General features: G+C 35.1%; 3 protein-coding genes across 5 annotated transcripts; 2 read left to right on the top strand and 1 right to left on the bottom strand.

Moving 5' to 3' along the window:
- Positions 1-247: 247 nt before the first annotated feature.
- Positions 248-27,027, bottom strand: LOC145910820 (baculoviral IAP repeat-containing protein 8-like). 2 transcript variants are annotated; one of them, XM_082998026.1, is made up of 8 exons: positions 26,875-27,027; positions 25,996-26,128; positions 3,159-3,271; positions 2,154-2,459; positions 1,973-2,072; positions 1,774-1,908; positions 1,546-1,707; positions 248-1,345 (listed from the first exon to the last, which is right to left on the bottom strand). In XM_082998026.1, exons 1-8 carry the CDS (start codon positions 26,954-26,956, stop codon positions 1,000-1,002), a joined length of 1,377 nt encoding a protein of 458 aa, XP_082854152.1. In that variant the 5' UTR covers positions 26,957-27,027; the 3' UTR covers positions 248-999. The 2 variants fall into 2 exon arrangements, with proteins under 2 accessions (XP_082854152.1, XP_082854153.1); XM_082998027.1 differs by lacking the exons at positions 25,996-26,128; positions 26,875-27,027 and adding exons at positions 3,859-3,990; positions 4,737-4,884.
- LOC145910818 (hemicentin-1-like) lies at positions 6,997-14,984 on the top strand. Its single transcript, XM_082998025.1, has 17 exons — positions 6,997-7,083; positions 7,592-7,777; positions 7,832-7,909; positions 9,305-9,484; positions 10,903-11,175; positions 11,412-11,517; positions 11,569-11,747; positions 11,843-11,957; positions 12,352-12,542; positions 12,614-12,725; positions 12,935-13,125; positions 13,342-13,453; positions 13,696-13,877; positions 13,979-14,096; positions 14,150-14,337; positions 14,400-14,511; positions 14,623-14,984. The coding sequence occupies exons 4-17, from the start codon at positions 9,388-9,390 to the stop codon at positions 14,864-14,866; spliced, it is 2,220 nt and encodes a 739-aa protein (XP_082854151.1). The 5' UTR covers positions 6,997-7,083; positions 7,592-7,777; positions 7,832-7,909; positions 9,305-9,387; the 3' UTR covers positions 14,867-14,984.
- Positions 15,393-22,649, top strand: LOC145910817 (uncharacterized). 2 transcript variants are annotated; one of them, XM_082998024.1, is made up of 26 exons: positions 15,393-15,501; positions 15,732-15,912; positions 16,080-16,191; positions 16,565-16,761; positions 16,942-17,235; positions 17,309-17,485; positions 17,643-17,771; positions 17,833-18,053; positions 18,122-18,286; positions 18,439-18,628; positions 18,734-18,836; positions 18,888-19,047; positions 19,105-19,186; positions 19,243-19,322; positions 19,380-19,520; positions 19,589-19,717; positions 19,778-19,938; positions 19,992-20,127; positions 20,321-20,424; positions 20,482-20,591; positions 20,659-20,729; positions 20,817-20,930; positions 21,037-21,162; positions 21,228-21,364; positions 21,864-21,999; positions 22,059-22,649. In XM_082998024.1, the coding sequence occupies exons 2-26, from the start codon at positions 15,792-15,794 to the stop codon at positions 22,125-22,127; spliced, it is 3,465 nt and encodes a 1,154-aa protein (XP_082854150.1). In that variant the 5' UTR covers positions 15,393-15,501; positions 15,732-15,791; the 3' UTR covers positions 22,128-22,649. The 2 variants fall into 2 exon arrangements, with proteins under 2 accessions (XP_082854150.1, XP_082854149.1); XM_082998023.1 differs by having other exon boundaries at positions 19,574-19,717.
- Positions 27,028-27,871: the final 844 nt, after the last annotated feature.

Genomic DNA, 27,871 nt, shown 5'->3' with positions numbered 1-27,871 from the left:
GTCAGCCTACTCTCAGTTTCATGGAATAAATTTTGGCGCGTTAATACCTGCGTTTAAATAGACCACCTTGGAATGACACCAAATAGTTGCAGTTGTTCTTGCGGATAAGTGCACGTGAACACAGAATGAAAACGGTATTGTGCAAGTATCTAAATTGTATCTTCAAAATTGATAAAATTGACAAACAACTTTTCTCTATAGTTTGGAAGTTAAAGGATGCGATTAATCGGTTCCCAAACAAAACAAATCAAATGGTTTATTTTATTTCTATATTTATCATCAACCAGCTGAAAAAATAATCACACAAGTAAATGCAGTAAAGACACAAAATCTGTGCAATCATTAAAGTACATACGAGTGTGAACACTGCTTGAGTTTGCACGTCTTGCATTTCTATGGCAACTGATCGCACGTATGTAAATCGACACGAACAAATTATTCTTACATAGATGGCACAACTGACACAACCTGATACCACAAAGTTATTAAAAGAACAAATTAAATTGCATGAAAACTTTTGTGAACTTTATCTTTTGTTTCAAACTTGCAATAAAATGTAAAAAATACAACTGAAACTTAAGAGCAGAAGTAGAAAAATATAAATACCAGGAAACAAAACCACCTTAATATTTTATAAATAAAGTCATTGCAATACAACAGTGAGGCACCACTTTGACTACAATATAAGTGCAAACATCAGGGCAGTGTAAAGAAGATTTGAAAGAAGTAAGGAGAGTTGCATTGTACACAATTTAATCACGGCAGTAAAGTATTTGATATTTTTTTTGCAGTATTAAATACAAAACATCGAACGTTTTGACATAATAAAAATGTTCATGCTATTCAAAAAAATATGCCACTTAAAGATGCAAAGCGAAAACTCTTCATGTTTTTAGTGAGACAGACACAATAACTGTAGCAATACTGAAAGAATGTTATTGCAAAATATACAATAAATAAATAAATCATAAAATTTGCCCTTTTCACAGTAAATGATAATTATACAATGTAAGAATTAAGCACCTCTCGTACTGTAGCTTGGCAAAGTGGACACTGCTTTAATTCTTTCGAACAATCACCACAAGATGCCAAATGACCACAAGGCAACAAAACTACATTAGCTGGAGCGTTATTACACACTTTACATGATCTTTGTTCCTTCAAACGTTCAAGTTCATTAACCACAGATTGAACATTTCCATCATCTAATTCCTCAGGAGGTGAGTTATGAAGTTGGGATGTGGCCGCTGCACTTCTTTGTCTTGGTATTGTGTCTTGGTTCGTGATGATGTAATCGACCAAACTTGTAAAACTCTCATATGGGGAATCGTGTTCCTCGAATCGTCTGATAGGGAAAAGTAAATGCAAGGTCATTAATATTTCATGAATTTACCATCATCATCTTTACATGTTAGTAATCTTGTTATCAATACCAATAATACTCTACATTAAAATCCACTAAGTTAACTGTCGAGTTGGTTCTCTTGAACACAAAGCAAAGAATGACCACCAATTTGATGAAAGCATTATGAGTAACTATTTTACCTCATCATTGCGAGTCGAATTTGTTCCTCACTAAATCCCATTACTTTTGCTTCCTCAACAAACTGAGATGTTCTCATTTCCTCCTCAACTCTTCTTTCCAACCTCCTAATTTCCTCTCTAGGATCAATGATGACGGGAACGTTTGATCTTCCTGATGAGGAGCTGGATGACATAATTTACAAGATTGAGGATAATTTTAAACATATTTTTGGCCAATATGAAATTTACCTTCCGTTTGATTGAACTTGAGGAAGATCAAGAGATCTTGAAGCGTTTACTGGAGTTGGGCGGTTGATGTTTGGATACTGAGATACAACGTTGTGAATATAAGCAGGTCCTTTCTTCTGAAGCAAAAACTCGCAACTGAAAAAGAAAATATGATATTTAGTCATAATTGATTTGGTGAATTCCCGATGTACAAACTTACCTTGGAAACCACTTTGCGTGTTCAAACCAAGGATCATCAAATCTGTCCCAGTTCTGGAGTCCCCCGTTGCAATACCAACATTTCACACGATCTCTCTCTCCTATCAGACAATAAACAGTTTGCTAGTTACCAAAAAACTTATCTACAATGCTGTTTAATTTTCTCATGCAATAAAACTTACCAAGATAGTAAAGTCCAGCATCAGCCATCTGATCAGGAGTGGAGTTGATTCGGTGAGACGGCCAGTTCCTCAAGTTATCCGTGAACGTTTGCAACCTTGCATTTCGCTCTCGCATATGGGGATTCACCGGTTCCAAACAAGGAAACAGTGACGTCACGTCATCCCCACTATTAGATTGGGTCTGTTCTTGGTGAGTTGGGGTTGGGTTTCGGGGTGATTCCCTTTGTTGAAACTCAGGTTGACTCGGAAGTGGTTCCTCGTGTTGGTGTTGATTTCTATGTGAGGTTTGTTGGAATCTGTTCCGCTCTGAAAAAAAGCATATCATTTGTTCGTTGCTTTTATACATGGTCATTAATGAAATTGTGAAAACATTTTATTCCATGAAAACCGAACCATCAGTTAATACTTTGGGCAAAAATAAATGAATGAATGAGTTAAAATTCAAAGCCAATTGTAAAAATATGGGAAAGAGTGTAGCAATTATACCATATATAGCTTGTTTATGTATGGCTGACAAGAAATACAAAAAGCGAAATTTCTAAATCGATATATGTGGATTAACCACCACTAGGGATTTTCCCTAAATCTTTCGCGTTTTATAAATAAACTTAATGCACTTAGCTAGATTTGGCTTTAACAGCAACGTAGTTTCAATGTTTATATGACGTGTTGTAATGTCCGCTAGACTTTTCGGTTTCCATGTATTATGTTCGTTATTGTGATTAAACTCTTTCCTGTCTAGCCCTATACAAAAACTTACAACCGACCAGGTTACAGTTTGGCCTGTACGTACGTCACAACTGAACGCTTTAATTGTTAAAACTGCGACGTCAGCGCTTTGTAAAACAATGAAATCGAGTCGGAATTGCGCGTCGTTTTTTTCAAGCTTGTTTACGTATTTCCGAAATAAACTTAGATATCGAGTTTAAGTCCAACGAACTTCTTTAAATACCTCAGGCGATTTGAAGCTTGCGGTTCGTTTTAACGCAACCGATAGGTTCTTACCGATGGGAATGTTGTCTGTATCTCTTCCTGTAACCAACCCACAACCCTGATCATGCCATCTCTCCCACGATGGATCGTCACCAACCATCCAGTTCTCAACAGTTTGACCGCATCTGGAAACGCAATAAAGTGTAATGTTAATGTGAGAATGTGGCCTGGAACAAATAGTGGCAAACACAGCGGAATCTTCCCGTGGGAAACAGGTCATAAACAAGCGGTTTTATATGAGCTTGTTTCTACACTCTGTGTTTCGTGGAAATTGAATGCGGGTTTTATCCGTACGGCAACTTCCTACTAAGTCAGCCGCAAAATACGAAACAGCAAACCAACTTTAGTGTTGTGTACTTGTGCTGACCACTGGTACAACAGAGTTCGCGCTGTCATGAATAGACACAGGGTCACGCCTTTTTTTCGACTCATGGTGCCACACCAGTCAAGCCCATATTCATCCCATTGTATTCTTAGATTTGAACCCATCCTCACGTGAATGCAGTTTCTGTAGTTTCACCATATACGACCCGGGGGACGACACGCCATGCGTACTGTGGGCGTGTTACGTTATTTGTGACGTATATGCCAAAATTAAAATATGTTCAAATGATGATAATTTTTTCCTAAACCCACGTAGAGGAAATCACCGACGATTATGATTGAGGCAAAGTAAACAGGAATCTAAGTAACTAATGAGAAATCAACTTACCGGAAGCACTTCACTCGATCCTTGTACCCTGTATAGTAGAAACCGTGCTTTGCCAACACACATGGGTTGGTTGGTACATAGTCTGGAAACTTACGAAGGTTGTAAGACGATAAACTTCACTGCATTGATCTCCTGTAAAACCGAGGATAAGGTCTTATTTTTGTGAATGTGAATGCATTCTGTCTCTGTACGCAAGTTAATTCTCGCAGACGCTGATATAATAAGGTGTGGCGTGGGTGTGAACCGTGTATGTTAAATATGTCTGCTGTATACGCACATCAGATGCACATGAGGGAAATCGCCGGGGTATTGTATATTAGTTACCAAATACAAAAGGTACACGTGCCACAACACACGACACTTAGACGCTAGATCGATGACGTCACATTTGTGTTGCGTCATCATTGTCGGATGACGAAATGATCTGGTCATGTTCCAAAAAGTCACGTCGGACAAATATACGGTAAAATAAATACAAACCAGGAATTCCCCAACTGTATACGTTCGCTACCATTCATAAAACAAAACTTACAGCGGCCCTTTTTGATATTAATTTAACAGCAAATGGAAGGACTGAAGTTTAATTTAAATTTTAATTCAAGTAGGAAAGCCTTACAGTGGCCTAGTACATGTGTCTGGATACGTAGTTTGTGAAGTGCGCAATTAACCTTGTATTTTCCGCGGTTTTGATCTTTTAATTCTTTGCCACCCACAAAATTCGGCGTGCGATTCCCTACTCGTGTGCCTGGGCAAAAGCGATATACAAACTACCAATTTAACGACATCACTTGAAATGCAAGAAAATATTATATAAAACAATTTGTTATGAAGAAAATACTATGTTGTATTTAGGTCAAATTTAGATCAAATAATCTTACCTGGTGAAATGTAATGACTTCGTTGTCCTGGTGGATCTCGACCACGTTCAACAAGACGGCCATCTGCATCAACTAACGACATTGAATTACTTCTGACTTTGCGAACTCAAAATGTGTTTATCGTAAAGCTTTATTAGTCGCTGTAACCTCGACGTTATTACGGCAATGTATTGATACAATGTGAGAGAGCGCACCATTTTATACACCCCGCAAAAAAGGACGTTTTGCTCCAGTAGACACGTGACGTTTCTCGAAACTTCTTCTTTGTTTTTCTCTCTTTTGTTCATGGTCTCGTGACTGGGCGTTGAACATGAATGGAGGTGGCGGAAAACTACGCAAAAAGATTTGCAATTTTTAATTGGTTCCAATTTTTCCCAGTAAGTTATTGCCTGTAAGTTCGCCTAAAGGTAAATTGAGGTAACGGAAGTGTGGAAAAATATCAAAGTTTATTCCATGACGTCATTTAGAAATTTGGTAGAACCATGGCTTCATAATGAAAGATAAGACTGCTGCATTGATGGTGTTGTTAACATTGTGCTCAGTTCAGAGCATTTTGATTGACTTGCACCTGATAGATCTCACTACAAAAAAACATTGTTGGCTCAATTGCCTATTTGATGAATTGGTTCTTTTGCAGTTTTCAGTGAAAAAGGTAAATAAACACAACAACGCACCGGGCATGGTCGAAACGGTGCCGTCGCTGTGGTTCCCCGTGTACTTGCGTATTTTCTGGTATGAACCAAATCCTCTTGCTGTAGCATTTTGTGGTATTAAAAGAGTAATACAACTGTATTTTACGCTTTCTAATCACATCTGAAAGTAGTATTATCAACAATTGTGTCTATTGACATCTTATTAAATATTTCTTACCTAAATTTCAACCTAATTCGCAATGACTTGCAAGAGAAGATTCCAGCCGAGGGTTACAATTTATTTAAAAATAGAAATTCCCCGTTGTCATGCGCCGCTCTATTTGTTTTCGGTCACGCGTAACGTGACTTTGCAGAATTCACGAATACCTACTTTTCAACACCAGTAGTTCCCGAACCTTCCAACAATTTTGTTGTGTTGTGGTTTGAACTTGAATAAGATTAAAATTATTGACGTCATATGTATACATTTTTGACGTCATATGTATTCTTTATTGACGTCATATGTATAAGTTCAAGTGTGTCTTGAGGAGGTTCAGATCCAATAACCATTTCAATAGTGAAGTAACAGCGTAACAATAAAAGTAAATACACCATCTAGTTTAAATCACCCATATTTAACTGACCACATCAACAAACATTTTAGATCACAAAACCAACTCATTTAACCATGGAAAAGTAATAAAAGTTTCAATTCCGTTACATCCAAAATATTTTCTTTCCTCGTGATTTCCTTCAGTTCTGCGTATTTACGGAGAAAATTTGGACACATAAACAACAAAATAACGTTACTACAAACGCAGTGGTAAATCAACATCAATCATATCTCTTTTTTAAGGGAAGCAGCCAATATTGACGTGATGCAAAACAACAAAAAGCATAGTCGGACCCCGGTTGAGAACCAGTGCTCACTTATAAGCTAACATTTTTCGAACATGACGATACGGTTCGATCAAGGCATCAATTTAGTAAATAAATTCTACCGCCCCAAGGAACAAACATATATATTCGTCGCAGTGGGACACGTAGTGGTAGCCGTAATATTATATCATACGATTTCTATCATTTACATGAATCTTTCCGTATGTGATTGGATGATAACTGGGTTTAATTCCGACGCCAAACGCGCGTAAGGAAGATGGCGATTGAGCGAAAATTAATTCCCGACAACTTACAATCGAAATTATCTTGGCCACAAATAAAGTCCATTTGTCTGGTTGTTTGTGTACATTAACACAGCCTCTTGCATGTATTTCACATGGTTTTACTGACTTTGTAAGTGCATTCTATGCCTAAAAGAAGTTTTTAATGTAATGTTGACTCATCGTATACATTGATATTTTTCTGTATATTTCATTGTTAATGGTTACAAACACTCACAAAAATACGCCAGGTTGTTAGTGGTTTGCGTACAATTGAAATTGAGTAGTTTTAATTAAACTAGCTAGTTTAATTTATTTACATTGTGCCAGATATGTATTTTAACTATTTCAAAATCAAGTTTTTTTGCTCGTATCCGTAAATCGGTTAAAGCACATGTGTGTAAGACTTCAGAAATACTGCTACTGTTTACGTTGTAATTCACTGAAGGAAAAAATATACATGTGCCAGTTTAACACAGAAATGGGACAATATTCCTACCCACGTTGTGGATACAACAAACCAACTGAATGCTCACAAACGGATGTAAATATCAGGTGGGTGGAGACATATATAAAACCTACATTTAAAACACTGGGATGTGTTGAGATGTAATCAACATTGGAAGTAATCCATGTAAGTCACTCACTAATAATCAGTTCAAAGAGGTTTTCCAGTTTCATATATCCATGTATATGTTTGCAAGATTTGCAGTTATGATTTTGGTATGTCTTTTAATGAAAAAGTGTGGTAAGTGTTAAAAACAGATTTAATCATAAATTTTAAGCATGTTTCAACAATTGCTTTCTTTGTGAATACAGTTGCAATTTATACTTAACTTTGATTGTCAACATAATGTAGCATCATTAATAAACAAGTGTGACAATTTTTGACCCAATGAGTTTGTTGATGTCCTCATTGATAACAAAAATGAGGATTTGAATAGATTTTACATAGAAAAATGAATATTTTTTTATATCTAATGGTGCAGAACACTAAAATATTTTTCTAAAAAAATACCTAATGATTGAGTCAACTGTTTGTTTCCTTGCAAGTTATTTGTAGATGGATCAGCATGTCAAGGTCGTTATTATGTTCTTTCCACCACAACTGCAACATACACAAATGCTCAAACAGCTTGTACAAATGGAGGTGGGGAACTGACAAGTATTCCTGATGAAGAAACTCACAACCAACTTGTGACACAATTTAATGGGATTGGGGATGCTTGGGGGACCAGCGTGACAATTAGTAAACCCTGACATTCACTGAATTTATCTGTTGTGCTTAATGTATATTTTACAGCTGCTTATACTGGAGGTCATAAAGTGGGGAATCAATTTCAATGGCAAGATGGAACTGTTTATGCCACTCTGTCTGGAGGTATGAAATATAATGATGGTTTTGCTTACAATCCATGTCTATGCAAAGCATTTTTTTCTGATTATTAAACTGGACCTCAGTAACAACTTAATACAGGCTTATTACAAATGCTGTCAAAAAATATACTAATCCAACAACAGCAACAAGCTGTTGGATCTAAAAACCCAACCCTAAACTGCATTCTGAAGGCATGTATTAACCTATTCATCCAGGTAACATGCAGTATGCGAAATCAAACAGGTAACTTTGTTACAACCAATATCTGTGTAAAAATGGTTAGTGTCCAACTGCATGCTGCAAAGTTTTAGGAAAAATTTTTAGCAGAAAGCGATTTTTTACACAGGAAATTATCACACAGGAAATTATTACACAGGAATTATTTTTGAAAGGAACCCTAATTGTTTTATAAAATGGTTTAATCTGTTTAAACAGCCTAGTGTCCATTAAAAATGTCATTGCATACAGTTTGGAACAGCTAACCTAGACAAAAAATAAGTACACTGCATGGCCAGGATGCAGTGGAGTTAATTTCCATTTGGTAAAAGTTATAATTTTTTCCAATTTATGTGGCTACTAATAATTATGTTATATTGGTATCCCTTTGTTTCTAGACAATTAGCTTATGTACAACCATAATTTGTTATTTTGGCCACATAAAACTCAAACATATTTGACTATCTGCCACAATTCACAATATAGATTTGATAAAAAATATGCACACTAAAATGAAATCTTGTTATTAGGGTAAACACGAATCTTAGAAATGTACCAAAAATGTTGAGTAATGTCTGTAACAATTAATAGTCACAAATGGTAAAGATTAAAGTTACCTACCATGCAACAAATTGTCACAACTACAGATACTACAGCACTGCATATTTTTTGTGCACATAGAAAATCATCCAGTAAATATTAAAAAAATTAATGTTAGGAACATAACTCACGGTTTTGTACGTCTTTAATATAAACAAGATAGCCCATACAATGCTAGAGAACAAGCATTGTATGGGCTATCTTTTTTATATTAAATTAATGTTGTTTTAGTTTCTGCAATCTTGTAAAAATATTATACAGGGGACCATTAAAAAAGAAAAAGTGGTCCAGTGGTTCGGACACAGCAAGTCTATAGTATTGTGATGATAAATTATTTGGTAATTCTCTTTCACAAAAAAAGAGTTTTTTTTTAAGTCTTATATTCCATGTCTGAAATGCTGTCCCCAAATTTTGCATTCGAATACTATCCCAGAAAACAAACATGGAAGTTTAACCATTTTTATTTCACTTTTTGTCTGAGTGGAAGTTCGAGAAAATGTGTAGTATTCCACGATGTTAGCATTTCTCAGAAACATTTATTCCACCCTGCTTTGTGAATTTCATTAATAACTGTTTTTTAAGGTACTTGGAGCAACACTGGATATGCAAATTGGTTTACTGATGCTGGCCACACAGCAAATACACCATCAGGTGGTGGAGATTGTATGACTTTTCATGGATTACACCAAAGTGTTGTTCGTACTTGGACATGGCGAGATTTGTCATGTACTGTTCAGCGTCATTACATTTGTTCACATACCGGTAAGTAATCTCAAATTCTAGCTTTATAAGTTGTTTACTAAACGAAAAAATCTTAACTTTGGTAAAAGTGTTATTAAGTCTGTGGGGCATAACGTCTTACCACACATGTGTATATGGATGGGCAATATATGCAGTTATCTTGCAGTTTAAATTGTTTTTGTTAATAGTATGTCCAATTATGCACAGCAGAGAGGTACATCATGTTTTAAAAAAATCATTATTGCTAAATTGACAACAATCGGCACTTAGGTCTTTAAAGTCATGCTGATTAATCTGCTTCCACATGTGTAAAGCATATATATATATATATACAGGTATTTTCTTGTATAACTTGTAAATATAACTTGTTCTTCACATGGATTTATTTTCGATGTTTTTTGTTCTTGTCTTTAGTGATATTTTTATCAAAAGTTTTATACTGACTTCGGGACACCGGTTCTTAATATTCCATAAAGCAATTTTGCTGCTTACTCGGACATCAGATGTTATTGTGCAAAACATATAACCTATCAGAAAGTGACCCATGTTTGGGTACTGCGACATTATAAAAGTTACACCATGTGGCAAATGAAGTAGTGTGAGTTATTTTAGTACAATAAAAATTCAACAAATGTGACCTGAAAAAGTTAACATGGATGTTGTCCTGCACTATTCTGTTGAAAACTTTCAATATATTTTGATAATGTTTTTTTTTTAAAAAAGAACAAGTAATATTTAAACCCTATCAGTATAAATTACGTTGCATATAACATGATTATTACCATGTGTAAAAGCTCCTCAAAGATGGTTGTGCAGCAAAAATTTGAGCTCTAGCAAGATCCAACAATTTGTGGAACAACTGCAACTCTAAGTGTAAAGGACCTTTTCAACAGCTCAAAATCTCGAAGTCCTACAAATGCCAGTTAGCGAAACTCAGGTCCTTTACAGTTAGAGTTGCAGTTGTTCCACAAATTGTTGGATCTTGCTAGGGCTTGTTTTCCGTGGTCTTAAAACACTTTCTACTAATCTACAGCTGCAGGTAAAAGTCTGAGAATTTCAAGTTTGAAATTGTGGCCCTAAGAGCTTTCAGTTATAAAGACGGAATTGGCAGTTTGACATGTCATGCTTCTCGTTATCAAAGAAAGCATTACAAAAATTAAAAAGTTATTCTCATAATATGATTTGTCAAATATTTTATGAATTATACCAAATTTAAAAGGTTAAGTTTGTAGGTAAAGAAAGAAATCTTGTAAATGTCTAAATGTACTTGAATGATTTAATCATATCAATAGGTTATGAAAGTTTTCTTCATGGCATATTTTAACTGTTTGTAATGTTAATAATATTGTCAGTGTGTTTTTTTTAAAAGGAACAATTATCTCACAAATGTATATTGGAGTTGTTTGCATTGACAGTTATGATGTAACTTTTGATATTAGGTAACAGAGTGATTTCTTTGGACAAACCAACATACAGTGCTGTAACTGGGCAGCAATTTACCATCATAATATCAATATCCCACCTACATATACAACCACTTAATCTATACTACAAGTTTAATGATGGAAGCAAAACCTTAATTACAAGTGGTTTTACTGGATCAAGTCATACTTATACTCTCACTATGCCTTCAAGTTCTAATTCAATCACAATCATTGGTGAAAGTTCTGTGACATCATGTTCTATATCTGCCACCAGTCAACTTAAACAAGGTAACAATAGCATAATTAAAAAAATTCCCTCTTTCTATAAATCGATGTGAGTGTATTGTTGAGACGCAACAAATTGTCACTTGTAGTGGTGATGGTGGTTGTAATTGGTCATAAAATTATATGGTTTTCTATTGTAGTGATAAATGCATTCAACTAAAAATTCAAAAATATATTTATTTACAAGCAAAATAAAATGGTTTAAACCTCTTGCCAAAACCACTTTAAAATCATTTCAGTCAGGACAACATTATCAACAACATCAATAGTGGCAACTTCCAGTTCAACCCAACAAGTAACTTGTACAGCAACTGGTTACTCAAACCCACAAGCAAGATGGTTCAGGTAACAATCCTTACCTTGTTATAACAAGTTCAATAAGTTTATCTGTTACAGAGGAACTAACCAAGTTACCACATCATCATCATCCAACATTTACCAAAGTAGCATTGTCACTGCCCAACCAATTCTCTACATACAAGGTAGCACTGTAGGAAGTGATGGGGGACAATATGTGTGTAGAGCAACAAACTGGAATGGTGGTGGAAATACTGACAGTACATTAACTGTTAATGGTGAGAAAACCAAAACTTCCATCTGATTTTTATGTCCTTTCCCACTAACTTTCCATTATCACAAATTCTATCTGTGAATATTAAATTGTTTAAAGTTCATGCAAGCATTCAAACATCTCCATCTTCACATGTTGTTACGATTGGAGTTCAACAAATATTCACATGTACTTCATATGGTTACCCAATACCAACTCAAATAACATGGACGAGGTGAGATGGTGGTTTTTAACATAGGTTCTGCCTTTATTCAAAAGTGTGATGGACGTTGTTTGTGTGATGTAATTTTGTGATTATTGTATAATGTAAGATAACAAAATATTACCAATTTAAACAATTTGCCAACTATGTTTGTGCACACCATGACTTTTCTCCAAAAAAAATTAATGTGGAACAAACAAATTAGTAATCATGCTGAATTATAATTATTGTATGTTTAGCACAAAGAATTATAATTATGTCAACTCTTTGACAAATGCTAAAGCATATCACAATCACTTTTCTGTGCAGTGATTGTGTATCACATGGAGCGATGGGGACTAAATGTTTAAACTGAGTCATAATTATCCTGTTTATGCATCAGCTAATAAATCAAGCTTTTCTTTAGAAATGGAGCTAGTGTAAGTTCCAGTGGAAATATTCACCAAACATCACAAGTAACAACATCATCACAAAACAAAGTAGAAAGAAAACTTTATGTTACAATTCAAGATATTAGTGAGGCTGGACAATATACATGTAAAGTTTCAAGTAATGTTGCTGGTGGAAGTGATAAAACAACTAACATACGTGTTCAAAGTAAGTTCAAAAGATTATCAAAACAATGAGCAAGTCTTACTTACCCTTTCTGTACCTGATTTGTGTTTCAGTTGCTGCAGACATTAGCACAACTCCTGTGTCAAAAGTGACTAAACTTGGTGAGCAAAAAATATTCACATGTACTTCATATGGATATCCATTACCTCAAATAACATGGATGAGGTGGGAGAAATATAATATTAGAATTTAAATTTAAGTAAAAAGATAATTTCTGGCTGCAGCCGGTCACCATGCACATGTCCAGTAACACTGTTTTTTACATCAAATGTTCTTAAATAACATGAAAAAGGTAGGAGAAATGTAACAAAGCATAGTAAATTCCCGTCAAAATTTTAAATGTCTTGAAATAATAAGTTTGTTGGTGTTTACAGAAATGGAGCCAGTGTAAGTTCCAGTGGAAATATTCACCAAACATCACAAGTAACAACATCACCACAAAATAAATTAGAAAGAAAACTTTATGTCACGCTTCAAGATATTAGTGAGGCTGGACAATATACATGTAAAGTTTCAAGTAATGTTGCTGGTGGAAGTGATAAAACAAGCAACATACAAATTCAAGGTATTATATCGTTTGCAAGTTCAAACCTGGTTTAAAACTTGCAGTGTGTTACAGTTTAAACTCTGCAGCCAACAAAAAAATAGATGTTCATTTAGTTGTTTGGAAATATTTATATTTAAGGTTTATTTGTTTTGCTTTTGGATATTTAGGGCAAAATATTGTTTTTATCCAACCAACTTCACAGTTTGTAGCTTTAGGACATGGATTGTGTTTTAGTTGCTGCTTCTATCAATACATCTCCATCCTCACTTGTTGTCACACTTGGAGTTCAACAAATATTTACATGTACTTCTAATGGATTTCCTTTACCACAAGTTACTTGGATGAAGTAAGTAAACATGATCAGTTGTTTAAGTTTGGTAATGTAGCCATGTCATATTTTTTTTTATTGCTATTGTAAGGGTAAACGTATTCAACACTCATTAAGGAATATTTCCCAAGTGCAGAAACATATATTTTGCTTTTTACTTGGCTCTTCAGGTTTACATGGCTATTTTTAAGTTAAATGTTTTAAAACAGGTTTTAGATAATTTACATCATAAATCTGCATGTTTTTGCATGAACCTCCAGAGATATGGTTGAAGTTGGTTTAAGTGGAAATATTCATCAACAAACAACAACATCACAAAATACAAAAACTGTAAAACTTTATGTCACACTTCAAGATATTAGCGAGGCTGGACAATATACATGTAAAGTTTCAAGTAATGTTGCTGGTGGAAGTGATAAAACAAGTAACATACAAGTTCAAAGTAAGAATTATTACAGCCATGTTTTCTATCAAAATGAAGCTGTATTGAAGTTAGTTTGTAGTTTAACACTTGTATCACATTATGTATTTTAATTACCTCAGACTCCGAAAACATCAACACTTCTCCAAAATCCCAAGTTTTTGAAAATGATGCAAAAAAATTCACTTGTACTTTTACATCATATTTAACTTTGCAAGTTGACAATGTGATTTGGAAAAGGTTGTCTTGTACGTTTTCAAGAAACCAAGAAAATAATAGTAACATTCATACAGGTATGGAGTGAGTGTCAGCACTTCATCAAATGATGGAACTTACCAAACTACTGAAGTCAAAACTGATAGAAATATATCCAGAAAACTTTATGTTAAACTAAACCATGTTAGTGAGGCTGGTAATTATACTTGTACCACCATAAGAACAGATGGTGGACCAACTCTAAGCAGTAACATACAAGTCCATGGTAAGGTTTGTTGAGTTTTAGTTTTTTGTGAACTTGTGTTGTAACAAAAGCCTTTTCCACAGTTGCTGCAAACATCAGCACATCTCCATCTTCACATTTTTTTACTCCAGAGAACAAACAAATATTCACATGCACATCATATGGTTTTCCTATACCTCAAATATCATGGTTCAGGTTTGTCAATATACCTGTATACTTACTTCCCTCTGAAGTTAGCAACACTTTTCCTTCCAACATTTGCATGTGCTTGTCTAGTTTGAATACATAAATGGTATATGTTTGTAGAGAAGCAAATAATCCTCGGGAATTGAAATCTACAAATATTTACCAAAAACCACAAGTTGACTCAATTTCACTCAACAAAGCTGTGAGAGAACTGAATGTTACATATCAATATATTGAAGATGCAGATATTTATACATGTAAAGTTTCAAGTAATGTTGATGGTGGAAATGATAAAACAAGTAACATACAAGTTCAAGGTAACAAGTTTCGGCCTTGTTTGAAAAGCACTCAAAAAGTTTCTTGACTTTTCACTGCAGTATAATATTACAAAATGTAATGTTTAAAATCAAATTAAATCTTACAATTAGATTGTTGATATGAATTTATCTGTTAAAGTTGCGACAAACATAAGTACCTCTCCAAAGAGTCAAGTTGTTACTTTTGAAAAACCAACGATATTTGAATGCTCAACATATGGATTTCCAAGGAGAGTTCCAAACTGGTTCAGGTAAGAAAAAGGTATCCCGCAGTCTTTATGCGCAAGCGCAACTAATTCCTGTATTTAGAAATAGTGCAGCAGTAAGTCATGATAACAACAGCAATATTTATGAACTATATCCCTTGGAAAAATATTGGTCAATTCATAAATATGTGAGAAAACTTAGCATCACACTTCAACATATTAATGAGAGTGGAAATTACACATGCCAAGTTAACAGTAACCTTGGTGGTGGATTGATTTTGTATGAAAATATTCAAGTTCAAGGTGAGATTGTGGTTTGTATGTAACCTTGTAAGGTTGCAATGTGCATTCTTTATATTAGTTGCTGCAAACATCTCGATTTCAACACACAAGATATTGGTGAATGAATACAATGAGGTGTTTACAGTTGAGTGTGTTTCTTATGGATTTCCTGCACCCACTCTTAACTGGATCAGGTAAACAACTTCCACCAGTTATTGCTTGGGAGAATATACATTAAAACTATTTTTCATAGAAAAAGTTGCTTTTGTGAAGTTTTAGTTTCTGCACACTGAATATATTGGTGGGATCTGTTTTGAGGGTTCATATTATCCCTTGTAATTTATGTATTTTTAGAAAAAAATATATCCACACTATTCAAAAGCTTATTTTTTTGCAAGGCTTTAATGTAACAAATTTTCAACAGAAATAATAGCTCTGTGTCAAGCAGTACAACATCAAATGTGCATCAAATCTTGACTGTGAAATGGTTAAAGTCACATCTTTGCTAACTTTAACTTACACAAGTATATCTCAATCTGGAAATTACACATGTGTCAGCAACAACATTGTAAACATTACAGAGACTGCAGTGATTACAGTTGAAGGTATGACCTACATAATGCAATGTATTTTTTATGTACATATGTTTTCATTTTTTTTTACAATAATTAAATGTTTTTTAAACATTTATTTGTAGCTGAATTAAATTGTTTAAAAATATTGTTTGCTCATGGGAAAATTGGTAATAACGATATGTTGACCTTTGTTGCAGCTTTGCTAAAAATATCTCTCAGTAGTAAAGTAACTGTGATTAAGGATGGAGAAGGAACAAATATAACTTGTACTTCATATGGATTTCCAAGACCTGCTATACACTGGACAAGGTACTGCTGCATATTTTGATGCTTGGTTCCTGGTGTAATTTGATATCTCAACAACTTCCTGTTTTAGGTCTTGAAAATTAGTAGGCTGCGAAGGCATAACAACATTAGGAAAAAAAAGGGTTTTAAATCAAGTGTTTTTTTTTGATTTGGTCAGGTGTACAAGTGAAACCCCATAAAATTGCTTCCTACCTTAATATAAAACCAAGTTGTCCTGATATAATGGCAGTGATCCCTATTAACTGTGAACTTTTCTACTGTAAGTTGTGCAACTATTTCTTACCACTGCTTGATTAGGCTGACTGTGATGCCACCTTGATGGAATATAGATTTAAAAAAAATATATAATGTATACGTTAACTGTGTACTGTTTTAGGTATGGAATCAATATATCATTTAACCAAAGCACCTTGATCTATCAAACACAACCAGAGTCAACTGAATATAAAACAACTTCTACATTGGTTATAACATCAGCTTCACTTAATGATTCTGGTCAATATGTTTGCAATGCTAGCCAGATTCTTCACAACGAAACCGAAACTAAAGTTTTTGATAAATTGCAAATTGGTGGTAAATGTTTGTTGCAAAAGATTTTTTTGTCTGGTGTATTTTAAATAATATTTCTGCTGTGATTTTTCTAATTTTTGTGTTAAATTTTCCTTAATGTGAGGTAAAACTATTTCAGTTATAATACCTGTTTTTCAAGGAAGATTTGTGTTTGTATGACAAGTGTTGTTTCCATATTTGTAGTTGGGCCAATTTACAAAAACTCCACTGCACCCAAAACCTTCAGTCAACTTCAAAACTTCACTTGTACATTTGTTGGACGACCAACACCTGTTGTGAGGTGGAGAATTAATGGAAAGATAATAGAAGGAGATAACAGTGACCCAGCTGTTATATCATCATCAAGTAGTGGAGATCAAATTGTTTCAACACTTTCCTTACAAAGTTCTGTGATATTTGGTCCAAACTCAACTATTGAATGTTGGGCTTTAAATGATTTTGGAAGTTCAAGGACAAACAACTTTATGTTTAACAATGGTACAAATAATTTGGAATTAAGTGTTATTAATATAGTTCAAGCAAATGCTCGTTTAACTCCATGTGTTTTCAGATTTACAAATGGACAATGGTCAGTATTTTGCTGTGGGAAGTTCTGAAAAGAACCTCACAGATGCCCTGAATGAATGCAAGAACCGAGGTGGTATTATTCCCTCAATACATTTCCTCAAGAGTTCAAGTTTGCAGCAAAAGTGGTTTCACAAACTGAACAACAGTGTTTGGGTCGATGGTAAGATTAATTTGGATGAATCGTAATTTTGCCAATTGACCATAATTACACCATTGTTAACATATAGTTATAAATTACAATTCTACAGATCTTGTTTGGTAAGTAAATGCATAAAAACTTTTACAAAAATGTATACATTTATTTTTGCCAATTTCAGTCACTAATTCAGCAACCAACAAGACTTTGACAAAACTTGGATCCGAGGAATGTAGTGTTATTGATGAAAGTGGTCAAATTAGAAACGAAAGTTGTGATGAAACAAATTTGTTTCTGTGTACATTTCCAAGTATTATTTAGTATTTTTGTTTTTTTCACTTAAAGACTACAAAACCATTTTATATTCACAGGTGTTGAAATTGTAGAAACAAGCAAGTGTTATTATGATAAAGTTGTTGTAAAGTGGAGAGATGGAACAAAATACAATGGAACAATAACTTACACCTTATATGTGTTTAACTCCAACATGTCAGTTAACATCAGCAAGCAGATCACACAAAGCTCAACATCAAACTATGAATATTCTGCATCTGTTAAAAATCTTCCAACTGACACAAATTACAGCATTGGAGTGGGTGATTGTATATTCTTTTATTTCAACTTTTCAATGTTTTGTTAATATTGTTCATTATTTTACAGTTAAAAATGCATTCTGGATACTTGGGCAGTTTGCTAAACTGTGACTCTGCATCCACATTCAGCGCCTTTCAGCATTTGAGCAGAAAAATGTTCATGTCATCCCATATTTGCAAAATCCATATTAATATTACAGAGGCTGCTGTGTCCACAATCCAGCACACTAAGGTATGGAAAACAATTACCCTGATTATGTTTTTCCACACAAGTAAATTTTTGTGCTAATAAGTGATTTACTTATTACATACAAAAATACCAAATGTAAGCATTGTTACGATTGTTCGTGCAAGATATATACAAAACTACTTCAATATTTTTAGCTCCAGATAAGGAAGTATAAGAACAATGTTGAAGTCGCAAATAGTTCTCATAATCTGTCACTTTTACCAATATTGAAACACAAAGTTGATGTGAAAGACGGGGAAATTGTTAAAGCATCTTTAAAATTTACAACATTAAACTGTGGGGATTTGGAGTTTGACTTTGCAAATAACTGTTCGTGGGATGGAGGTAGATGCTGTTTTTACACTGTATCTATGTCTGTATATAAATTACTTTGAAACGTTTGTGTCATTTGCTGGAATATGAGTGACACACCACAACATTACTTTGCAGATTACACTGGAACACAAACAAATACAATTATTGGCGCATCAGTTGGATCAGCTTTAATCTTCCTGGTGTTTTTTGTCTTTGTGGCTTTCATTTATGTTAAAAGGTGAAATCCTGTGTGACTGAAGTAGGTTTCTGGTTTAAAACTGATGTTTAGAGACAAGTTAAGATGTTGGCTGCTCACTCCATCCTTAAAACAAAACCAAGGATCAGAAATTCAACCTGATAATGAAACTACAATCCATGCAAAGAATTTGGGAAAATTTTACATAGAAAGCAGAAGAAATCAACACAAATGTTTAAAATCACAATTTGTGGTGGGAAACTTGTTGTTGTATTGAATCTATGCATATTCTTATTTACAAACAATGCAGGAGTTGCAAATCAAGGGTTTGGACAAACTTGCAGCATTGACCACAAACGAATTACAGGAGAGTCCATATGAAATTCCATTAGGTTTGTATTTGTTCACAAGAAAACACGTTTGTATTCTAACCTAATTTTATGTAAAGATTCAACAAAAACAGTTAGGAATATAACCACAACATTTGCTCAGCCAGGTGGTGATTATATTAATTTAACCTTCAAACAGGCAAGTAGGGATTTTTTCACAACTGAAAATATTTACATAATAATTCTTGTTATTAAGGGTGGTGTTAAAATGAATGAAAAATGGAAAGTGCTTGAATATCCAACTAATGAAAGCACTGAACAATTCTGGTCAGCAGTTTTAAATGAAAACATTCAAATTATCATAGATTTATACAATCTTGAAGACAGACTTTCAAAGGTAAGTGTTTTTTGTAATTTTGTGCTTTTTTACAAATTTCTATAATTCTGTAGGACTTTTCTGTTCAGTATTGGCCTGAAAAAGATTTTGCAAGAAATTACGAAACAATTCAAGTTCGTTGTAATGACGTCATCGATCGAGGTTGTTACGTCATCCGACAATTTAGTGCAGAAGAAGTGACTGGAGATTATGCATCTGTACGTGTGTTTGTTTACAAATCGAAATTGGATCTTAATAATATTTTTGTATGACGTCAGGAGTTACGTCATATCACACAATATCATTTTATCAAATGGCCAGCTAGCGGCACTCTTGCGACATCGAGTGCTATTGTTCGTCTGATTCGAGAAGTTAAAAAGAATATTATTGAATTTCAATCTGTGGGAAGAAAGGCCTTTCCCGTCGTGGTTCAATCGAAGTAAGAATACTGAATTTTTGTCGCAAACTCAAGAATGTGAAACTGCTTTGCAGACGTGATTGTGGACGAACTGGAACGTTTATCGGACTTGATTATTTGATCGACCAAATGAATGAAACACAAACTATTGACGTTTATCACATGGTCTACCACATGAGGGAGCAAGGCATGGAGATGGTTCAGACTGTGGTAAGTCATGAAATATTGACTTTTCAAGACACCTGACCAATGTACTAAGTAGAAAACCTGGTTGTTATTCTTGCCTGGATAATCTGGGTTTAAATCCTGATGTGGTAAAAAGGGATCTGGGCATGAATCCCTATAAGTTATGAGGTATCTTGTAATGGGAGAGCGCTGTTCTTACTTGGAATTTTGCATTTAGGACCAATACATATTCCTTCACAAAGTAATGGCAGAGATATCAGTGTTTGGAGATACTGACATGAATGTAGAACAATTCAAGTCTGTCATTGATGGAATAAAGAGGTGGACGCATATACGACTTTTAAACACACTTTACTTCATCTATGCAATCTCGTTTAGGTCTCCAAACCAAAACACAGTTACGTCCCAATTCAAGTTGTTGCAACATTCGTTAGACCAACCTACAGTTTCATCGGTTCCGTTCGAAGCAAGTCACCAGGACAATCCGTGTAAGTAAAAATGCATATCCACCATAAAACTTGACCGTCTGGTTTGATAAATTCCCCATTGTTGCAGATGAACTTTTTGCAAATCCAAGTGATCACGAAAACATTTCGTCGACTTCCATCCAAGCGTTTAGATTGCAGGTAAATTTATGTTGTCCTATCAACGTGGTTCGTTCGCTGATTAAGTGAATTATTACAATACTTTCAACAACATCTGCTATATTTCAGGGTTATCAAGAAGACGTAATAGTTTACGATGGAACTTGTGGAAACGCAGACGAGTTTTGGAAATTGGTCCTGAATCAAAACGTTGAGCTGATAATTTTGCTCGATCAAATGAATGTTAGTACTGTGTCCAATATTAAACACAGATATTTACGTCCTTTATTTTTATTACTTAATGTTTCAATATTCGGGATGAAGTGTCTTTGAGAAAATATTTTCACAGAATTCCAACTTGATTCCAACTAAACCCCATGTGACAACAAAGCTTGGAGAAACTTGCGTGACATTCTCAAGTAACAACCATAAAGCAAGCTTGTTCCATGTAGAAAACGTGGAGAAAACAAATATGGTAAAGTATAGACAACCACGTGCTGCAAAATAATCAACTATCAATGACCTCTGTACCATGGGCAGATTGAAAGTCATCTGGTTTGTTTTGATTCCTGGAATGGAAACCACTCATGTGAAGCAAATCAACTCATGCAGTTCGTGAATCTCATTGAAACATTGAATGGAGAAAAGAAGAATGGAAATGTTCTCATTTACTCAAGGTAGACCATGGAAATAAATATCACCGTGTATTAAACTGGAATACTTATGTTAATTGGGCTGAACGATGGTTACGCCTCATCCTTCCAAACTACTGAATTGTTAAGTAGTTAATAACATTTATATGATGACATTCCAACAGCTCCAAAAGGAGTAAAAGACGATCACACCAGTATAAGATTTTTATTAAAGAAATATTAATTTCGCCTATTGGCATCTTCAGTTTCTGTCTGAAAACAGAATAGCAATAAAAAATTAAATTAATTAATTAAAAACCACAACAAAAACAAAATAACTCAACAGTAAGTCCACTTTCGGGACTCCCAAGACAAAAAAAACAAAGCGATTAAAACGATATAAACTGTTTTCTGCGACACGCCGCTATTGATTTGTAAAGACAGATCCTTCGGTTACCGACCTGCAAAGGCTGATTCCTGCAGTCAAATTTCTGACATTTTTTTCTATTAACGTTTATATAATAACATGTTATAATTCTGTTAGTGATGGATTGACAAGATGTGGAGTCTTCTGTTGTTTATGGAATCTTGTTTCTCGGTTTAAAGCAGAGAATATGATGGATATTTTCACAACATTCAAAGATGTGAAGGAATCTCTTCCAAGTTTTCAAGTAGAACAAGTAACCGAATGTATTTATAATGCCTGGTGTCAATCTGTCTAACACACCTCTGGTTTCAGGGATCCTACAATGATTGCCACTTTGTGATGCACGATTTGATGAAATCCAACCTCCGTTTTAAGAAATAGTTGAATATTACTTGGTAATAAGCAAGGTTTGTAATCACACTTGCCCAGTGGCAATGATGGCTGTCAGTCTCGTGTGTGCAGAGGATTGCAGTGTTTAACTCTTTGTTGTATGTCTATATGTCAGGCAATTGGCGGGCTTGAAGCGTTTATTTCAAAACTATCAATTGTAGGAAATTCCGGTTGCTGCCATGTATATTGCAATTTACAAATGTACTGATCTTCTGGCATAAAACATACGTGCTGTATTTGTTCGACGTTTCGTCGGTCATACGGCGAGACTTCATCAGATATAACGCAATTTCAAAGTGAACTACACTAAAACTTGCAGGGTCGAAGAAATACGGCACGTATATTTTATGCCAGAAGAGCAGTACATTTTTAAATATCAACTGTAGAACCATGCAGTCAAAACTCACGTTTACTTTCTGTCCTTCATGCTTATCCGATGTTATGCGGTTTGCTTTGAAATCATTCATTGTGTATTTTTGAAACAAAGATTTTGTATCCGGAAAACAGCGTAAAAACTTTGTTAAGCGTGATTGTTGCGCTTTTTGTGTGGGAATAAAACATACCTAAATTCGCTGCGACAAAAGCACGTGCATTCGTGTTCATTCATCCCTCAAATTGACCTTCATACATCACTGATTGTTTATTAGGTGCTCGGAAGCATTGTGACAATGTGTTGGGCATTTCCTGCCTGCCTTTTCATAGAAATAAAAATTTAAACCTCCCGCATGAAAACTCTTCACAAAATTAGTTATTTTAGGTGCAAAATACTCGGAGCGTATATCTTTGTATAAGGATGTCAGAATAGACCTGGCTTTCTGATACAAAAGTAGTTATTTTAAATACAACCACCACCGAATGGGACTTCACCGGATGGTAGTTTCCGAATCACCTCAGCCTACTTTCAGTTTTAGGGAATGAATTTTGGCGCGATAATACCTGCGTTTAGATAGACCTCCTTAGAATATATCGATTGGTTTATTTTTATTTTTTATCAGTGACCAGCTGACAAAATAATCACACAAGTAAATGCAGTAAAGACACAAAATCTGTACAAATCATTAAAGTACCTACGAGTGTTAAAACTGCTTGAGTTTGCATTTCTATGGCAACCGATTGCACGTATGTAAATCGACACGAACAAATTATTCTTAAGGACGCATATTGGTGTTTCTATGAAAATTAGTTTTGGTGCTGGGAAATGCCCACCGTGTAGACCTGTGTCACAATGCAAAGTCATGCATCACCAAGCAAAGCAGTGACGCAATTAAGTTAAATTTACGGTTAAATGAGCGCACATGTGCGTGCTGTTGTCATGGCGAATTTTAGGGTGTTTGGGGCCGTTTTCGTGGGGTTTTGGGCTATTCCAATTAGGCAGTAACTTGCTGGTGGGTGCTGCTGAAAATTATGTTGAAAATGGAGCAAAAAAATCAGGCTGTATTTGTGGAAAAATGAATCGTTCAAGTGTCCAATCATTTGTGATTTTATGAAAGATCGATTTCATATCTACAAATTTTGATCAAAATTAGTCTCCGAAAAAATGATTTAGCCACCCCCCTAGGGCCATTTGCCCCCCTGGTTACTCAGTATTTTGGTTAAAAGAGCAACAAAAAATGGAACTGGATTTTGCAGAAAAATGAATCGTTCAACTGCCCACTCATTTGCATTTTTTTGTAAGTTCCAACTCTTCTCTATGCGATGGCATCAAATTTAGTTGCTGAAAAAGTGTCAAATCCCTCCCCCATGGGCTGGGTATACCCCCCTGTTGGTCATATGATCTTCCAGGAGGCCCAACAAGTCCTTGCTCTGTACAGTCTCATCCAGAAGCAAATTTTTTTTTTCAACTTTGTAGAATTTTAGGTCCCTATGTAAGTCACAAGACCCATCAACGGTCATTGGGAAACAAGCGGAACAGTCGTTACATACATTAGAGCCGAGGGCCTTGAACACAGGATTTCTCCAATCTAATACCCATATAGGTCCTTAAATTTATGGCACAACTGACGCAAATGGATACCACAAAGCTGTGACAAAAACAAGTGAAATTGCACGAAAACTTTAATAAACTTTATCTTTTGTTTCAAACTTGCAATAAAATGTAAAAAACACCACTGAAACTTAGGAGCAGAAGTATAAAAGTATAAATAACAGGATACAAAACCACCTTAAAAATTTATAAAAAACGTCATTGCAATACAACAGTGAGGCACCACTTTGACTACAATATAAGTGCAAACATCAGGGCAGTGTAAAGAAGTAACGAGAGTTGCATTGTACACAATTCAGTCACGGCAATATAAAGTATTTGATATTTTTTTGTTTTTTTGCAATATTTAATACAAAACATCGAACTTTTTGACATAATAAAAATGTTCATGCCATTAAAAAAAGATATGCCACTCAAAGGTATATAGCGAAAACTCTTGATGTTTTAAGTCAGACAGACACAATAACTGTAGCAATACTGAAAGAATGGCATTGCAAAATATACAACAAATAAATACGTGAAGTTTCGGGGTGATTCCCTTTGTTGAAACTCAGGTTGACTCCAAAGTGGTTCCTCGTGTTGGTGTTGATTTCTATGTGGTGTTTGTTGGAATCTGTTCCGCTCTGAAAAAAGCATATCATTTGTTCGTTGCTTATATACATGGTCATTAATGAAATTGTGAAAACATTTTATTCCATGATAACCGAACCATCAGTTAAAATTCAAGGCCAATTATAAAAATATGGGAAAGGATGTAGAAAAAATACCACATATGGCTGGTTTATTTATGTATGGCTGACAAGAAATACAAAAAATATGTGGACTTACCACCACTTGGGATTTTCACTAAATCATTCGCGTTTTATAAATAAACTTTATGCACTTAGCTATTGACTTGGCTTCAACAGCAACGTAGTTTCAATGTTTATATGACGTGTTGCATTGTTCGCCAGACTTTTCGGTTTCCATGTATTATGTTCGTTATTGTGATTAAACTCTTTCCAGTCTAGCCCTGTACCCTTACAACCGACGGAATTGCGCGTCGTTTTTTTCAAGCTAGTTTACGTAATTCCGAAATAAACTTAGATATCGAGTTTAAGTCCAACAAACTTCTTTAAATACCTCAGGCGATTTGAAGCTTGCGGTTCGTTTTTACGTAAACTATGGGTTCTTACCGATTGGAATGTTGTCTTTATCTCTTCCTGTGACCAACCCACAATCCTGGTCATGCCATCTCTCCCACGATGGATCGTCACCAACCATCCAGTTCTCAACAGTTTGACCGCATCTGGAAACACAATAAAGTGTAATGTTAATGTGAGAATGTGGTCTGGAACAAATAGTGGCAAACACATCGAAATCTTCCCGTGGGAAACAGGTTATAAACAAGCGGTTTTATATGAGCTTGTTTCTACACTCTGTGTTTTGTGGAAATTTAATGCGGGTTATATCCATACGGCAACTTCCTACTAAGCCAGCCGCAAAATACGAAACAGCAAACCAACTTTAGTGTTGTGTACTTGTGCTGACCATTGGTACAACAGAGTTCGCGCTGTCATAAATAGACACAGGGTCACGCCTTTTTTTCGACTCATGGTGCCACACCAGTCAAGCCCATATTCATCCCATTGTATTCTTAGATTTGAACCCATCCTCACGTGAATGCAGTTTCTGTAGTTTCACCATATACGACCCGGGGGACGACACGCCATGCGTACTGTGGGCGTGTTACGTTATTTGTGACGTATATGCCAAAATTAAAATATGTTCAAATGATGATAATTTTTTCCTAAACCCACGTAGAGGAAATCACCGACGATTATGATTGAGGGAAAGTAAACAGAAAACTACGTAATTAATGAGAAATCAACTTACCGGAAGCACTTCACTCGATCCTTGTACCCTGTATAGTAGAAACCGTGCTTTGCCAACACACATGGGTTGGTTGGTACATAGTCTGGAAACTTCACGAAGGTTGTAAGACGATAAACTTCACTGCATTGATCTCCTGTAAAACCGAGGATAAGGTCTTATTTTTGTGAATGTGAATGCATTCTGTCTCTGTACGCAAGTTAATTCTCGCAGACGCTGATATAATATGGTGTGGCGTGGGTGTGAACCGTGTATGTTAAATATGTCTACTGTATACGCACATCAGATGCACATGAGGGTAATCCCTGGGGTATTGTATATTGGTTACCAAATACAAAAGGTATACGTGCCACAACACACGACACTCAGACACTAGATCGATGACGTCACATTTGTGTTGCGTCATCATTGTCGGATGACGAAATGACCTGGTCATATTCCAAAAAGTCACGTCGGACAAATATACGGTAAAATAAATACAAACCAGGACTTCCAAAACTGTATACGTTCGCTACCATTCATAATACAAAACTTACAGCGTCCCTTTTTGATATTTATTTAACAGGAAATGGAAGGACTGGAATTTAATTTAAATTTCAATTCATGTAGGAAAACCTCACAGTGGCCTAGTACATGTGTCTGGAGACGTAGTTTGTGAAGTGCGCAATTAACGTTGTATTTTCCGCGGTTTTGATCTTTTAATTCTTTGCCACCCACAAAATTCGGCGTGCGATTCCCTACTCGTGTGCCTGGGCAAAAGCGATATACAAACTACCAATTTAACGACATCACTTGAAATGCAAGAAAATATCATACAAAACAATTTGTTGTGAAGAATATACTATGTTGTATTTAGGTGAAATTTGGATAAAATAAACTTACCTGGTGGAATGTAATGACTTCGTTGTCCTGGTGGATCTCGACCACGTTCAACAAGACGGCCATCTGCATCAACTAACGACATTGAATTACTTCTGACTTTGCGAACTCGAAATGTGTTTATCGTAAAGCTTTATAAGTCGCTATAGCCTCGACGTTATTACGGCAATGTATTGGTACAATGTGAGAGAGCGCATCATTTATACACCCCGCAAAAAAGACGTTTCGCTCCAGTAGACACGTGACGTTTCTCGAAGCTTCTTTTTTGTTTTTCTCTCTTTTGTTCACGGTCTCGTGACCTGAGTTGAACATGAATTGAATGAAGGTGACGGAAAACTACAGAGAAACATTTTGTAATTTTTAATTGGTTCAAATTTTTACCGGTAAATTATTGCCTGTAAGTTCGCCTAAAGTTAAATTGAGGTAACGGAAGTGTGGAAAAAACATCAAAGTTTATTCCATGACGTCATTTAGAAATTTGGTAGAACCATGGCAAAATCAAAGAAAAGACTGCTGCATTGGTGGTGTTGTTAACATTGTGTTCAGTTTAGAGCATTTTGATTGACTTGCACCTGATAGATTTCACTACAAAAAAACATTATTGGCTCAATTGCCTATTTGATGAATTGGTTCTTTTGTAGTTTTTAGTAAAAAAAGTTAAATAAACACAACAACGCACCGGGCATGGTCGAAACAGTGCCGTCGCTGTGGTTTCCCAGGTTACTTGCGTATTTACTGGTATGAACCAAATCGTGTTGCTATAGCTTTTTGTGGTATAAAGAGTAATACAACTTCATTTCACGCCTTCCAATCTCATCTGAAAGTAGTATTATCAACAATTGTGTCTATTGACATCTTATTAAATATTTCTTACCTAAATTTCAACCTAATTCGCAATGACTTGCAGAAGAAGATTCCAGCCAAGGGTTACAATTTATTTTTAAACAGAAATTCCCCTTTGTCACGCGCCGCTCTATTTGTTTTCGGTCACGCGTAACGT

This window comes from Ascidia mentula, chromosome 8 (assembly GCF_947561715.1).
Source record: "Ascidia mentula chromosome 8, kaAscMent1.1, whole genome shotgun sequence".
Classification (NCBI taxonomy): Eukaryota; Metazoa; Chordata; class Ascidiacea; order Phlebobranchia; family Ascidiidae; genus Ascidia; species Ascidia mentula.
This window is presented reverse-complemented; position numbering and strand designations above follow the sequence as displayed.